We start from the raw sequence: 14962 nt of genomic DNA, 5'->3' as shown, positions 1-14962 counted from the left end.
CAACACAACCTCCTCATTTTATCATGCTCTCTCCCATTTCAACACAACCTACTCATTTTATCATGCTCTCTCCCGTTTCAACACAACTTCCTCATTTTATCATGCTCTCTCCCGTTTCAACACAACCTCCTCATTTTATCATGCTCTCTCCCATTTCAACACAACCTCCTCATTTTATCATGCTCTCTCCCGTTTCAACACAACCTCCTCAGTTTATCATGCTCTCTCCCGTTTCAACACAACTTCCTCATTTTATCATGCTCTCTCCCGTTTCAACACAACTTCCTCATTTTATCATGCTCTCTCCCGTTTCAACACAACCTCCTCAGTTTATCATGCTCTCTCCCGTTTCAACACAACCTCCTCATTTTATCATGCTCTCTCCCGTTTCAACACAACTTCCTCATTTTATCATGCTCTCTCCCGTTTCAACACAACCTCCTCATTTTATCATGCTCTCTCCCGTTTCAACACAACCTCCTCATTTTATCATGCTCTCTCCCATTTCAACACAACCTCCTCATTTTATCATGCTCTCTCCCGTTTCAACACAACCTCCTCATTTTATCATGCTCTCTCCCGTTTCAACACAACCTCCTCATTTTATCATGCTCTCTCCCGTTTCAACACAACCTCCTCATTTTATCATGCTCTCTCCCGTTTCAACACAACTTCCTCATTTTATCATGCTCTCTCCCGTTTCAACACAACCTCCTCATTTTATCATGCTCTCTCCCGTTTCAACACAACCTCCTCATTTTATCATGCTCTCTCCCATTTCAACACAACCTCCTCATTTTATCATGCTCTCTCCCGTTTCAACACAACCTCCTCATTTTATCATGCTCTCTCCCGTTTCAACACAACCTCCTCATTTTATCATGCTCTCTCCCATTTCAACACAACCTACTCATTTTATCATGCTCTCTCCCGTTTCAACACAACCTCCTCATTTTATCATGCTCTCTCCCGTTTCAACACAACCTCCTCATTTTATCATGCGCTCTCCCGTTTCAACACAACCTCCTCATTTTATCATGCTCTCTCCCGTTTCAACACAACTTCCTCATTTTATCATGCTCTCTCCCGTTTCAACACAACCTCCTCATTTTATCATGCTCTCTCCCGTTTCAACACAACCTCCTCATTTTATCATGTTCTCTCCCGTTTCAACACAACTTCCTCATTTTATCATGCTCTCTCCCGTTTCAACACAACCTCCTCATTTTATCATGCTCTCTCCCATTTCAACACAACCTACTCATTTTATCATGCTCTCTCCCGTTTCAACACAACTTCCTCATTTTATCATGCTCTCTCCCGTTTCAACACAACCTCCTCATTTTATCATGCTCTCTCCCATTTCAACACAACCTCCTCATTTTATCATGCTCTCTCCCGTTTCAACACAACCTCCTCAGTTTATCATGCTCTCTCCCGTTTCAACACAACTTCCTCATTTTATCATGCTCTCTCCCGTTTCAACACAACTTCCTCATTTTATCATGCTCTCTCCCGTTTCAACACAACCTCCTCAGTTTATCATGCTCTCTCCCGTTTCAACACAACCTCCTCATTTTATCATGCTCTCTCCCGTTTCAACACAACCTCCTCATTTTATCATGCTCTCTCCCGTTTCAACACAACCTCCTCATTTTATCATGCTCTCTCCCGTTTCAACACAACTTCCTAATTTTATCATGCTCTCTCCCGTTTCAACACAACCTCCTCATTTTATCATGCTCTCTCCCATTTCAACACAACCTCCTCATTTTATCATGCTCTCTCCCGATTCAACACAACCTCCTCATTTTATCATGCTCTCTCCCGTTTCAACACAACTTCCTCATTTTATCATGCTCTCTCCCGTTTCAACACAACCTCCTCATTTTATCATGCTCTCTCCCGTTTCAACACAACCTCCTCATTTTATCATGCTCTCTCCCGTTTCAACACAACCTCCTCATTTTATCATGCTCTCTCCCGTTTCAACACAACCTCCTCATTTTATCATGCTCTCTCCCGTTTCAACACAACCTCCTCATTTTATCATGCTCTCTCCCGTTTCAACACAACCTCCTCATTTTATCATGCTCTCTCCCGTTTCAACACAACCTCCTCAGTTTATCATGCTCTCTCCCGTTTCAACACAACTTCCTCATTTTATCATGCTCTCTCCCGTTTCAACACAACCTCCTCATTTTATCATGCTCTCTCCCATTTTAACACAACCTCCTCATTTTATCATGCTCTCTCCCGTTTCAACACAACCTCCTCATTTTATCATGCTCTCTCCCATTTCAACACAACTTCCTCATTTTATCATGCTCTCTCCCGTTTCAACACAACCTCCTCATTTTATCATGCTCTCTCCCGTTTCAACACAACCTCCTCATTTTATCATGCTCTCTCCCATTTCAACACAACCTCCTCATTTTATCATGCTCTCTCCCGTTTCAACACAACCTCCTCATTTTATCATGCTCTCTCCCGTTTCAACACAACCTCCTCATTTTATCATGCTCTCTCCCGTTTCAACACAACCTCCTCATTTTATCATGCTCTCTCCCGTTTCAACACAACTTCCTCATTTTATCATGCTCTCTCCCGTTTCAACACAACCTCCTCATTTTATCATGCTCTCTCCCGTTTCAACACAACCTCCTCATTTTATCATGCTCTCTCCCATTTCAACACAACCTCCTCATTTTATCATGCTCTCTCCCGTTTCAACACAACCTCCTCATTTTATCATGCTCTCTCCCGTTTCAACACAACCTCCTCATTTTATCATGCTCTCTCCCATTTCAACACAACCTACTCATTTTATCATGCTCTCTCCCATTTCAACACAACCTCCTCATTTTATCATGCTCTCTCCCGTTTCAACACAACCTCCTCATTTTATCATGCGCTCTCCCGTTTCAACACAACCTCCTCATTTTATCATGCTCTCTCCCGTTTCAACACAACTTCCTCATTTTATCATGCTCTCTCCCGTTTCAACACAACCTCCTCATTTTATCATGCTCTCTCCCGTTTCAACACAACCTCCTCATTTTATCATGCTCTCTCCCGTTTCAACACAACTTCCTCATTTTATCATGCTCTCTCCCGTTTCAACACAACCTCCTCATTTTATCATGCTCTCTCCCGTTTCAACACAACCTCCTCAACTACCTCTGCGTCCCCCGATCTCTCTTTCAGACCTGTCCCTCCTTCACCCACTCCTCCCTCACACATCGCAGTACTCCACAGTGAGAGGCCAATCTGTTGAGTGTGTGGACTGTGGAGAATGTGTGTATTTGTGTCTCAAATATATAAATACACACTCCTCCTTTCCTTCTTTCTGTCAGACAGTCATAGAAAACAAAGCAACTGGAGCTTGAAGCACGAGCGGTTGACATTTCACTTAAGAAGCTTTTGGAGTTTTCTATTAAAGACATTTATGACTGTGCCTCGCTGGATAACAGAGCTGGATAACAGAGAGCCCTGTGTGTGTGTGTTTGTGTGTGTGCATGCGTGTGTGAGCGTGTGTGTGTGTGTGTGGGTGTGCTGTAGACTCACGCATCCACTTCTGCCATCAGGTCCAGCTTGCTGGGGAAAATCTCAGACAGCAGCACTCGAGTGAAGGACTTGCCAAGAGACTCAAGCTTGGATTCCAGGTGCTATAATGGAGAGAGAAAGTGTGAGAGAGAGAGAAGAGAGAGAGAGATAGAGAGAGAGAGAGAGAAATACAAAGAGTAATGAGAGTAGGAGGACATAGAGAGGGAGAGGATGGTCACATTAGCTTTGTGCCGAGTCCACACGAAGAACAAGTATGTGTTTGTGCAGGTCTTGGACTCACAAGGGACCAGGCTGTGTTGCCTGCCTATACTACTACAAACACAGACACACAACGACACACACCCCCACTCCTCCCATTCAATAGATGTTCTGCTGTTCCAGTGGAGGGTCCTTCACAGGTCCTTTAGAGCTCCAAAGACTAGTGTTTCTTAGTTAGTTAAACAGCTAATAATTAGAATATGGCTAATTAACCCAACTGGCTCTCAATGATGGAGCCCAGCAACACTGGAGAAAACCATCCAATAACATCACTAGATAAAAGTGATGAGGCAGTTCTGGGACTGAACTTCCTGCTGGACCAAGAGTGTTACCACAGAGAGTCAAGACACACACACAGTGGATTAAAAGGTGAGTGGATGTTTTTCCCCTCAGAACGTCCACTTCAACCTCTGCAGCCAGCCACACTGTGATTCTCTGTTCCCCAGTGGGACAGATACAAATCCAGCTACTGTTTTAAAAAAAACAAAAAAACAACGTTATTAAGTTATTCCAAAAGATTAAGATTAAGTTATTCCAAAATAACGTTTTTTTTTAAACAGTAGCTGGATTTGTATCTGTCCCACTGGTTCTACCCCTCATTGGGCCAATGTGTAGATTAAGTGGTGAGAACTAACCCACTAGGGAACAGAGAATCACAGTGTGGCTGGCTGCAGAGGTTTACCTCTCTCTATACTAACCATTAGGGGATCTTTTTGAAGTGGACGTTCTGAGGGGAAAAACATCCACTCACCTTTTAATGCCCTGTGTGTGTGTCTTGACTCTCTGTGGTAATAGATTACTGTATGTGGATAAGAGGAGAGGTTTTCATACAGGTTTGAAAATTGTGGGGGAAAGGTTTGGTTTTAAAATATAATCTGACAGCAAGAGGAGAGGAGAGATGCCAGAGAACGCTATGATTCTCTCAGTCTCACCCCCCCTCTCTGTCTCTTCCTTCCAGCATACCAATTAGAGAAAAGGATGAGGCGAGGACGTGGAGGAAGAATCCCAAACAAAGTCAAACACAACGCATGAGAGGAAAACAAGAAGCGGGCAGATCAAACGGAGGAGAGAACAAAGAGAAGAGTGCTGAGAGGAGGAAGGAGGAGGGAAGAAGAGGGCTTGAGAGCAGGCTAGAATGGGATCCAATAACCCCCCCATGTAGGACCGATTAAGAACCCCAGGCACACTCGCACAGAACATCCAAATGCCAACTGTTGGAGGGGTGAGGTTTGGCTTTACACTATAGTCTCCACAGGTGCATTTAGCTGCTTGTCTGAGTAACTAAGAGAAGCTGTGCCCCACAAATTGTATTACACATTATTGCATAAGTGAAGGTCTCAGGGTGTGAGGGAGGGGTAGAATCAGGATAAGTGTGAGATCTCCGGGATACAGGCTCATACCTCCATGACCTTAGGGTTGCCCTGCCGGCCCAGCGTGCCCAGGATCAGGCCCCATCTCTGGGCAGAGCGAGCCTTGTCGATGGCCTGGAGCCGGATGGACCGCATGGCTTCATGGTCATAGTACTCCCTGGAGAATATCTTACTGTACGGGTCGTACCTAAACACACACATACACACAGCACACGAGTGCACAGACATACACACAAAAGCACAGGCATTTGCAATCATACACAAACACACAAAACATGCACATTAGTGTGTATTGTTCACAACTGGTATCTACCTCGAGGATAGAAGCGCAAGAAGAGAAAATCCAATCATGAAAATCCATCAAGTATTAAGGCAGTTATATGAGAGAAAAAGAGGCATTTTAGAGAAACAAATCTTTCTCTCTCTACCAGGAGAGCTCAGCTCAGCACATCTTGAGATGATCTTCTTCTTTATTAGAGACCGAGAGGAGGGCAGTAGTGCATACAGCAAACACAATCTCATATAAATAGTTTCCCACCAATACAGCTGAGTGGGCAATGACACCATAATGACAACTTCCTACAAGGTGAACCACGTCACATTAATCCTGTATACAGTCCATTCAGAAAGTATTCAGACCCCTTGATTTCTTTCCACATTTTGTTAAAGCCTTATTCTAAAATTAATGAAATGTTTTTTTCTTCATCAACCGACACACAATACCCAATATTTACAAAGCAAAAACAGGTTTTTAGACATTTTTGCAAATGTATTAAAAATAACAAACTGAAATATCACATATACATAGGTATTCAGACCCTTTACTCAGTACTTTGTTGAAGCACCTTTGGCAGCGATAACAACCTTCTGCCTTCTTGGTTATGACACTACAAGCTTAGAACACCTGTATTTGGGGAGTTTCTCCCATTCTGCTCTGCAGATACTCTCAAGCTCGGTCAGGTTGGATGGGGAGCGTCGCTGCACAGCTATTTTAAGGTCTCTCCAGAGATGTTAGATCGGATTCAAGTCTGGGCTCTGGCTGGGCCACTCAAGGACATTCAGAGACTTGTCCCAAAGCCACTCCTGCGTTGTATTGGCTGTGTGCTTAGGGTTGTCGCCCCAGTCTGACATCCTGAGCTCTCTGGGGCAGGTTTTTATAAAGTCTCTCGCTGTACTTTGCTCCGTTAATCTTTCCCTCGATCCTGACTAGTCAACGACACAACAGTGGTAGGCCTGATCACCAACAACAATGAAACAGTGGTGCCTGGACAACAACCTCTCCCTCAACAGGATCAAGACAAAGGAGATGATGTGGACTACAGGAAAAGGAGGGCCAAGCACACCCCCATTCTCATCGACGGGGCTGTTACAAGGCAGGTTGAGAGCTTCAAGATCCTTGGTGTCCACATCACCAACAAACTCTCATGGTCCAAGCACACCAAGACAGTCGTGAAGAGGGCACGACAAAACCTACTCAGGAGACTGAAAAGATTTGGCATGGGTCCTCAGATACTCAGAAAGCTCTACAGCTGCACCATCGAGGATTGCATCCCCGCCTGGTATGGCAACTGCTCGTCCTCTGACCGCAAGTCACTACAGAGGGTAGCGCGTATGGCCAAGATCATCACCGGGGCCAAGCTTCCTGCCATCCATGACCTCTATACCAGGCGGTGTCATAGGAAGGCCCTAAAAATTGCCAAAGACTCCAGACACCCTAGTCATAGACTGTTCTGTCTGCTACCACATGCATCCCCCCCACCCCCATTTTTACGCTGCTGCTACTCTGTTTATTATCCATGCATAGTCCCTGTACCTCTACCTACATGTACATATTAACTCAATTACCTCGAATAACCTGTGCCCCCACCCATTGACTCTGTACCGGTACCCCCTGTATATAGCCTCGCTACTGTTATATTATTATATTATTGCACCTTAATTATTTGTTATTTTTCTACTTAATTATCATTTCATTTATTTTTACTTCAGTTTATTTTTGTAAATACTTGAACACTTATTTATCTTAAAACTGCATTGTTGGTTAAGGGCTTGTAAGTAAGCTTTTCACAGTAAGGTCTACTACACCAGTTGTATTCGGCACGTGACAAATAAAATTATAGCTTATTTTAGTTTTGAGTCTCCCAGTCCCGGCCGCTGAAAAACATCCCCACAGCATGATGCTGCCACCACCATGCTTCACCATAGGGATGGTGCCAGCTTTCCTCCAGACTTGGCATTTAGGCTAAATAGTTCAATCTTGGTTTCATCAGACAATAGAATCTTGTTTCTCATGGTCAGAGTCCTTTAGGTGGCTGAGGAGTGGCTTCTGTCTGGCAAAGGCCTGATTTGTGGAGTGCTGCAGAGATGGTTGTCCTTCTGGAAGGTTCTCCAATCTCCAGAGGAACTATAGAGCTCTGTCAGAGTGATCATCATCCCCTCTGACCAAGGCCCTTCAACCCCGATTGTTCAGTTTGGCCGGGCGAGTTGAGTCTCGTAGCAAAGAGTCGGAATACTTACAGTACCAGTCAAAAGTTTGGACACCTACTCATTAAAGGGTTTTTCTTTAATTTTACTAGTTTGGACATTGTAGAATAGCGAAGACATCAAAACTATATATACACATAAGGAATCATGTAATAACCAAAAAAGTGTTAAATCAAAATATATTTTAGATTCTTCAAAGTAGCCACCCGTTGTCTTGATGACAGCTTTGCACACTCCTGGCATTCTCATAAACCAGCTTCACGAGGTAGTCACCTGGAATGTGTTTAAATTAACAGGTGTGCCTTGTTAACTTTTTATGCCTGCAGGGGCAGTATTGAGTAGCTTGGATGAAAGGTGCCCATATCAAACGGCCTGCTCCCCAGTCATAGTTGCTAATATTTCAATATTATTATTAGTATTGGATAGAAAACACTCTGAAGTTTCTAAAACTGTTTGAATTATGTCTGTGAGTATAACAGAACTCATATAGCAGGCAAAAACCTGAGAAATTCCACTTCCTGTTTTTTTTCTGGAGGTGGCAGATTTTCAACCAAGGTCTCATTGAAATTACAGCGAGATATGGATGAGTTTTCACTTCCTACGCCTTCCACTAGATGTCAGCAGTCAATAGAACTTTTTCTGATGACTAATGTGAAGGGGGGTCGATTGACACAGGAAATAGTCACCACAGCCATGTGTGGACCATGCTTTCACCAGGCGCGTTCCAACCCTCATCTGAAGTAATTCTAATTCTCCGGTTGGAACGTTATTCAAGATATATCTAAACAACATTCTAAAGATTCAGTACATCGTTTGACATGTTTCTACTGACTGTTACAGAACTTTTGGACATTTCGTCACGTTATAGTGGACGCGCTTTGTGATTTTGGAATTGTTTACCAAACGCGCTAACCAAAGTAGCTATTTGGACATAAATAACGGACATTTACGAACAAATCAAGCATTTATTGTGGGCCTGGGATTTCTAGGACTGCATTCTAATGAAGTTCATCAAAGGTAAGGAAACATTTATCATGTATTTTCTGGTTTCTGTTGACTCCAACATGGAGGCTAATTTGGCTACTGTTCTGAGCGCCGTCTCAGATTATTGCATGGGTTGCTTTTTCCGTAAACTTTTTTTGAAATCTGACACAGCGGTTGCATTGAAGAGAGGTATATCCATAATTCCATGTGTATAACTTGTATTATCATCTACATTTATGATGACTATTTCTGTTGAAACGATGTGGCTATGCAAAATCACTTGATGTTTTTTGAACTAGTGAATCTAACGCGCCAATGTAAACTCAGATTTTTTTTATATAAATATGAACTTTATCAAACAAAACATGCATGTATTGTGTAACATGAAGTCATATGAGTATCATCTGATGAAGATAATTCAAGGTTAGTGATTAATTTTATCTTTATTTATGCTTTTTGTGAATGCTATATTTTGCTGGAAAATGGCTGTGCTTATTGTGGTTTGGTGGAGACCTAACATAATCGTTTGTAGTGCTTTCGCTGAAAAGCCTATTTGAAATCTGACACTTTGGTGGGATTAACAACGAGAATAGCTTTAAAATTATATAAGACACATGTATGTTTGAGGAATTGTAAATATGAGATTTCTGTGGTATGAATTTGGCGCCCTCTATTTTCACTGGTAGTTGTCATATTGATGCCGATATCTGGATTGCAGCCATAACAGGTTAAAAGTTAATTTGTTGAACTTCTTTCCTTCTTAATGTGTTTTAGCCAATCAGTTGTGACAAGGCAGGTGTGGTATACAGAAGACAGCCCTATTTGGTAAAAGACCAAGTCCATATTATTGCAAGAACAGCTCAAATATGCAAAGAGAAACGGCAGTCCATCATTACTTTAAGACATGAAGGTCAGTCAATCCGGAAAATTTAAAGCACTTTTAAAGTTTCTTCAAGTGCAGTCGCAAAAACCATCAAGCGCTATGATGAAATTGGCTCTCATGAGGACCGCCACAGGAAAGGAAGACCCAGAGTTACCTCTGCTGCAGAGGATAAGTTCATTAGAGTTAACTGCACCTCAGAATGCAGCCCAAATAAATTCACAGAGTTCAGGTAACACACACATCTCAACATCAACTGTTCAGAGGAGACTGCTTGAATCAGGCCTTCATGGTCAAATTGCTGCAAAGAAACCACTACTAAAGCACACCAATAAGAATAAGAGACTTGCTTGGGCCAAGAAACATGAGCAATGGACATTAGACTGGTGGAAATCTGTCATTTGGTCTGATGAGTCCAAATTTGAGATTTTTGGTTGCAACCACCATGTCTTTGTGAGACGCTGAGTAAGTAAGCGGATGATCTCCGCATGTATGGTTCCCACCATGAAGCATGGAGGAGGAGGTGTGATAGTGTGGGGGTGACACTGTCATGATTTAATTAGAATTCAAGGCACACTTAACCAGCATGGCTACCACAGCGTTCTGCAGTGATGCGCCATCCCATCTGGTTTGCGCTTAGTGGGACTATCATTTGTTTTTCAACAGGACAATGACCCAACACACCTCCATGCTGTGTAAGAGCAATCTGACCAAGAAGGAGAGTAATGGAGTGCTGCATTGAGATGGTTTGGGATGAGTTGGACTGCAGAGTGAAGGAAAATCAAGATGGTTGGAAAAGCATTGTTCATGAAGCTGGTTAAGAGAATACCAAGAGTTTGCAAAGCTGTCATCAATGCAAAGGGCGGCTACTTTGAAGAACTTAAAATATAAAATATATTTTGATTTGTTTAACACGTTTTTGGTAATTACGTGATTCCATATGTGTTATTTCATAGAAAATAGTAAAAAATTCTGAAAAACACTGGAATGAGTAGGTGTGTCCAAATTTTTGACGGGTACTGTATGTAAATAAGGTATGCATGTTTTTTTTTTTTTTTTTTATTCATTTGCAAAATGTTTTCGCTTTGTTGTTATGGGGTGTTGTGTGTAGATTGAGGAGGAAAACATTTAATTTGATCAATTTTAGAACAAGGCTGTAACGTAACAACATTTGGAAAAAGGGAATGTGTCTGAATACTTTCCAAATGCACTGTATTACTGACAATAATGACATTCTGCAATCTACCTCAGACTCATCCACTGTAGTACACTAGTTAGTATACTGTAAATGGAACACACAGTGCCTGATTAGCTCTTTACACTTGTACCAGTATACGGGTTCAAAATAGCAAATTTAGACACTGAAACGCAATGTTCCCACCAGGAACTAAGCAAATTTCAGGTCTGCTGAGCGCAAACTTGAACGTTGTGATAATTCTGTGCGACTTCCAGTGCGTATTTACTGTGAACACTGAGGTTCTACCCACTTTAAGTTACAGGTTTAACAGAGGTCATGTAGGCTACTGTGGCTATTTGATCATAATGTAGGCCTACCAGGGTGGCCTACCATCAAAAACAATGGAGAAAATGCATCCCATAACATTTGAACATGGAAATAGCTGTTCTATCATTCAGCCTACAGTAGCATCCAATGTGTGGTGTTCAATGTAGGCCTACATTTCATGAGACTTTTGAAACAAACATGCAGGACTTGACATGAACCTGTTTATCCACCTGTCCTTCAGACAAGGAGGTGACTGAAAATGTGGTTGTGTTGTTTGATGCAAGAAACCACTTTACAAAATAAAATGCATTATTATTCTCATACCATTATTACAGAGAATCAGACAAATTATGTTATCCTCTGTCTATTGGCTATTTAGGCTTGAATAAGCTGTCTCAAAATACAACACCGCCCATTTAAGACAAAAAAAATCTCTTTACCTGAGAGGCTTTTTAAAGATGTCTAGAAATGTACACATTTTGTGCTATTGTAGGAAGCAATCATGCTCCTATTTCTGACTACAAATGATCTATAACTGGGCTAATAACTCACCAAATAGCAAAGGACATGAACAAAATGTGCACGCAGCTCTCGCTTTGATCTCAAAACAACTGCATCTACTCATGACCCCTCATGCTAGAAACACAGTTCAGTTCAACGTAAATGGCACAGATACATATATAGCAATGGTGCATATAGACCGACTGTAGTTCTGATTGGTTATGCCGCACCTGTCTATGTAGAGTACGGACTGAGTCCTGCGCAATAGAAATCCTTCGCCGATGTGTTCTGCCAACAACATAATCTCTTGCATAGTTAGTTTCGTTTCGGTATGTTGCATTGAAAGTGGCTAATATTGTGTTGATTCGATCACAAATGCCACATTGAAGGGAAATATTGATAGTGTTAACTAATAGGGAAAGCTCTAGAAAGTTGACTGAAGGTCAATCTCATGCTCTCCGTGGGCTGACATTCTTCTGTGCTCTGCACGGCAGTCGAAGAGAGCAGCGCGGCAGTCCAGGAGAGCGGCGTGGCAGTCCAGGAGAGCGGCGCGGCAGTCCAGGAGAGCGGCGCGGCAGTCCAGGAGAGCGGCGCGGCAGTCCAGGAGAGCGGCGCGGCAGTCCAGGAGAGCGGCGCGGCAGTCCAGGGGAGCGGCGCGGCAGTTCAGGGGAGCAGCGCGGCAGTCCAGGGGAGCTGCGCGACAGTCCAGGAGAGCTTCGCGTCAGTCTTTGGGCTACCGCTCGCCCGTGCACGCACACAGCTTAGAGGGAACAGTGCTGATAAGCCTCTAAATTGGAACGCAGTGGCTGCACAGTAACATACAATACATAATGCCAAAGCTCAAGGTCTCCGCTTCACAGCGCAGTATTGGTTTTGACTGACAGCCGTTCTGAACTTGAGCACTGCGCAAGACAAGATGTCCCCCCCCCCCCCCAATTAGGCAACTTTTGCACATTTTGGTTGTCAGAGAGGGTAATGCTGTAAATAAAGAGGACTCGATGTATTTTGAAAGATGAGACATTGAGGATTATAACAAATGCCGCTCTGATGTCATACAAGCAAGCCAAACACCTGTTAGTCCAGATGTGCACTTCACATTTCCACATCATAGAACTCATGTAATATACAGTGTCATCGTTCATATTCACAATGCTTGGTGTACAGATACAAGATGACATGGCGTCATACCCTGGGTTGTCCTGAACAGAATGAGCCTGTTTGTGGTATTGTAAAGACATTTGGCGGGGAACACGCACCTGAATGCACTCGCGACTCTACTTCTATGCACACCAAAATGATCTGCTTCTCTGAATTGCCTTGTGAAAGCCTAACACTGTTAGATCATATTTTATAACTTAGCTAGCCATGTTGGCAATAAAACACGCTTTCAAATCATGCCCAACTGACCAGATTGCAATTTATAATGGACCATTTTTGGAATGCGTAAAACAGTAATTGCGTAAAGGCAGGGATGCAGGGCTGTGCTCCAAATAAAATGACCAATCTGCTCGCTCTCGTTCCTCAACAGCACAGCAAGGAGAGCTCAAAATAGTACCTTATAGTTGAAGACTCTTCTTTGAGTCATAAAAGTACATTAAAATGACTTGTGTACACTGGAGAAGTGTGTGGCCACCTGGAGACACCAGTTAGTCCTCTCACTCAAACCCTTGTCATTATTTTGTCTTATGTTGCACCTGCCCCCAATGTTCCATTAATATTCTTATCATGTTACTGAATGTATCCAGAGTATTTTCTAATTTCGTTATCAACAAATGTGGCAAAAAGTACAGTAAATGTAAATGCTAATAAAATCAACAGTGTAATGTTTGGTTTCAGTCTTGTTCCAGATTCATTGCTTTGTCCTCACCTTTAATCTAATAATTTTCCCATTAATATCCAAACTTATGCATATGCTTTCCATATTTCTTCTGTAAGACTAATTTCAATATAGCCCTATAGGCCAACTGGAACGACTGTAAGGAGGTAAAGGGTCATTATGTGTATGCTATTATTTACCTGTAGGCATGTATCTCTGGGTTGGCAATCATGATGGACTCCAGGTGGAACCTGCCATCTCCCAGGTAGCTATAAATACAAACACAACACACACAGAGGCACAGGATGAGAGAGATACAAACACAGTAAGACAGACACACTCCCTGCATACCTGTGGTGGAACAACAATTCTCTCCCTCCCTCCCTCCCTCTCTTCTCTCCCTCCCTCCCTCCCTATCTGTCCTTCCTCTACACCCCCCCCCCCCCACCCCTCTCTCCTGGTGAAACAAAGTGGTCTCAGAGGACCTATGCCTGGGATTCAGGGGTTCAAGGTGTGACCAGGGGCTGCTGATGTATAGGAACACTGCCGCACACCACCCCTGTGATGACCCCATGTTGTTAATCCACTACCAGGCTTTTCAATTAACCCAGGGGTGTTATTAGTCAGCCCACTGAGACCAGTGATGGGGCAGGGTTCAAGGGGCGCACACACACACACACACACACGAGTATCATCCCAGGGGGTGTTCTGGGAGGAGGCCTGCTATTGGCTGAGTGAGGGGTCCAGGCCTCTGTAACTGTGGCGAGTTCGCAGAGGCCCAAGGGGAGGCGGAGACAATTAGAGGAGTTAATTAGCCAGCGTTTAGGAAAGTGTGTGTGGAACGGGCTGTGGGTGAGCATCCACAGGGACCCCCAGGAGCCACAACTAACCTCCACATAGACAGGCACACATAGACACACACACACAAAATAACACACACCCACGCACTAGTGGTGCGCGGGTTAACTCATAACCTGCAGTCCCCACGGTTATATCTGGGTTTAGGGTCATGAAATATTGTGTGGATGAAGAGCGGGTGGGTTGAATAAAGAGAAAGCGATGCATTAAAAAATCCATAAATGTATAATTATTGAGCGATTCACATTTATAGGCTACATTGAGGTTTTTCTTTCATTATTTGTAACTGCCATTAGTGTATAAGCCTAATCTTTAGGGCCTTACTGTACGTGCACCAAATACACGGCAATCCCCAAATACACGGCAATCCCCAAATACACGGCAATCCCCAAATACACGGCAATCCCCAAATACACGGCAATCCCCAAATACACGGCAATCCCCAAATACACGGTAATCCCCAAATACACGGCAATCCCCAAATACACGGCAATCCCCAAATACACGGTAATCCCCAAATACACGGCAATCACCAAATACACGGCAATCCCCAAATACACGGCAATCCCCAAATACACGGCAATCACCAAATACACGGCAATCCCCAAATACACGGCAATCCCCAAATACACGGCAATCCCCAAATACACGGCAATCCCCAAATACACGGCAATCCCCAAATACACGGCAATCACCAAATACACGGCAATCCCCAAATACACGGCAATCCCCAAATACAC

At 43.3% G+C, this 14962-nt stretch overlaps 1 protein-coding gene across 4 annotated transcripts in view; it reads right to left on the bottom strand.

The window, feature by feature from the left end:
• The window catches only part of dph1 (diphthamide biosynthesis 1), a 105542-nt gene that overhangs the window by 24959 nt on the left and 65621 nt on the right, over window positions 1-14962 (bottom strand). For all 4 annotated transcript variants that reach the window (XM_036961178.2, XM_090218617.1, XM_090218618.1 and 1 more), the window contains exons 7-9: window positions 13565-13633; window positions 5226-5382; window positions 3568-3668 (exon numbers count right to left, since the gene is read on the bottom strand). In XM_036961178.2, the coding sequence (XP_036817073.1) occupies window positions 3568-3668; window positions 5226-5382; window positions 13565-13633 (327 nt within the window). The remainder of the gene's footprint in view (window positions 1-3567; window positions 3669-5225; window positions 5383-13564; window positions 13634-14962) is intronic.

This window comes from Oncorhynchus mykiss, chromosome 24 (genome assembly GCF_057628025.1).
Source record: "Oncorhynchus mykiss isolate SJ-2025 chromosome 24, ASM5762802v1, whole genome shotgun sequence".
In the NCBI taxonomy this organism is placed as follows: Eukaryota; Metazoa; Chordata; class Actinopteri; order Salmoniformes; family Salmonidae; genus Oncorhynchus; species Oncorhynchus mykiss.
The sequence above is the reverse complement of the archived record's forward strand: the minus strand, read 5'-3'. Positions and strand labels throughout refer to the sequence as shown.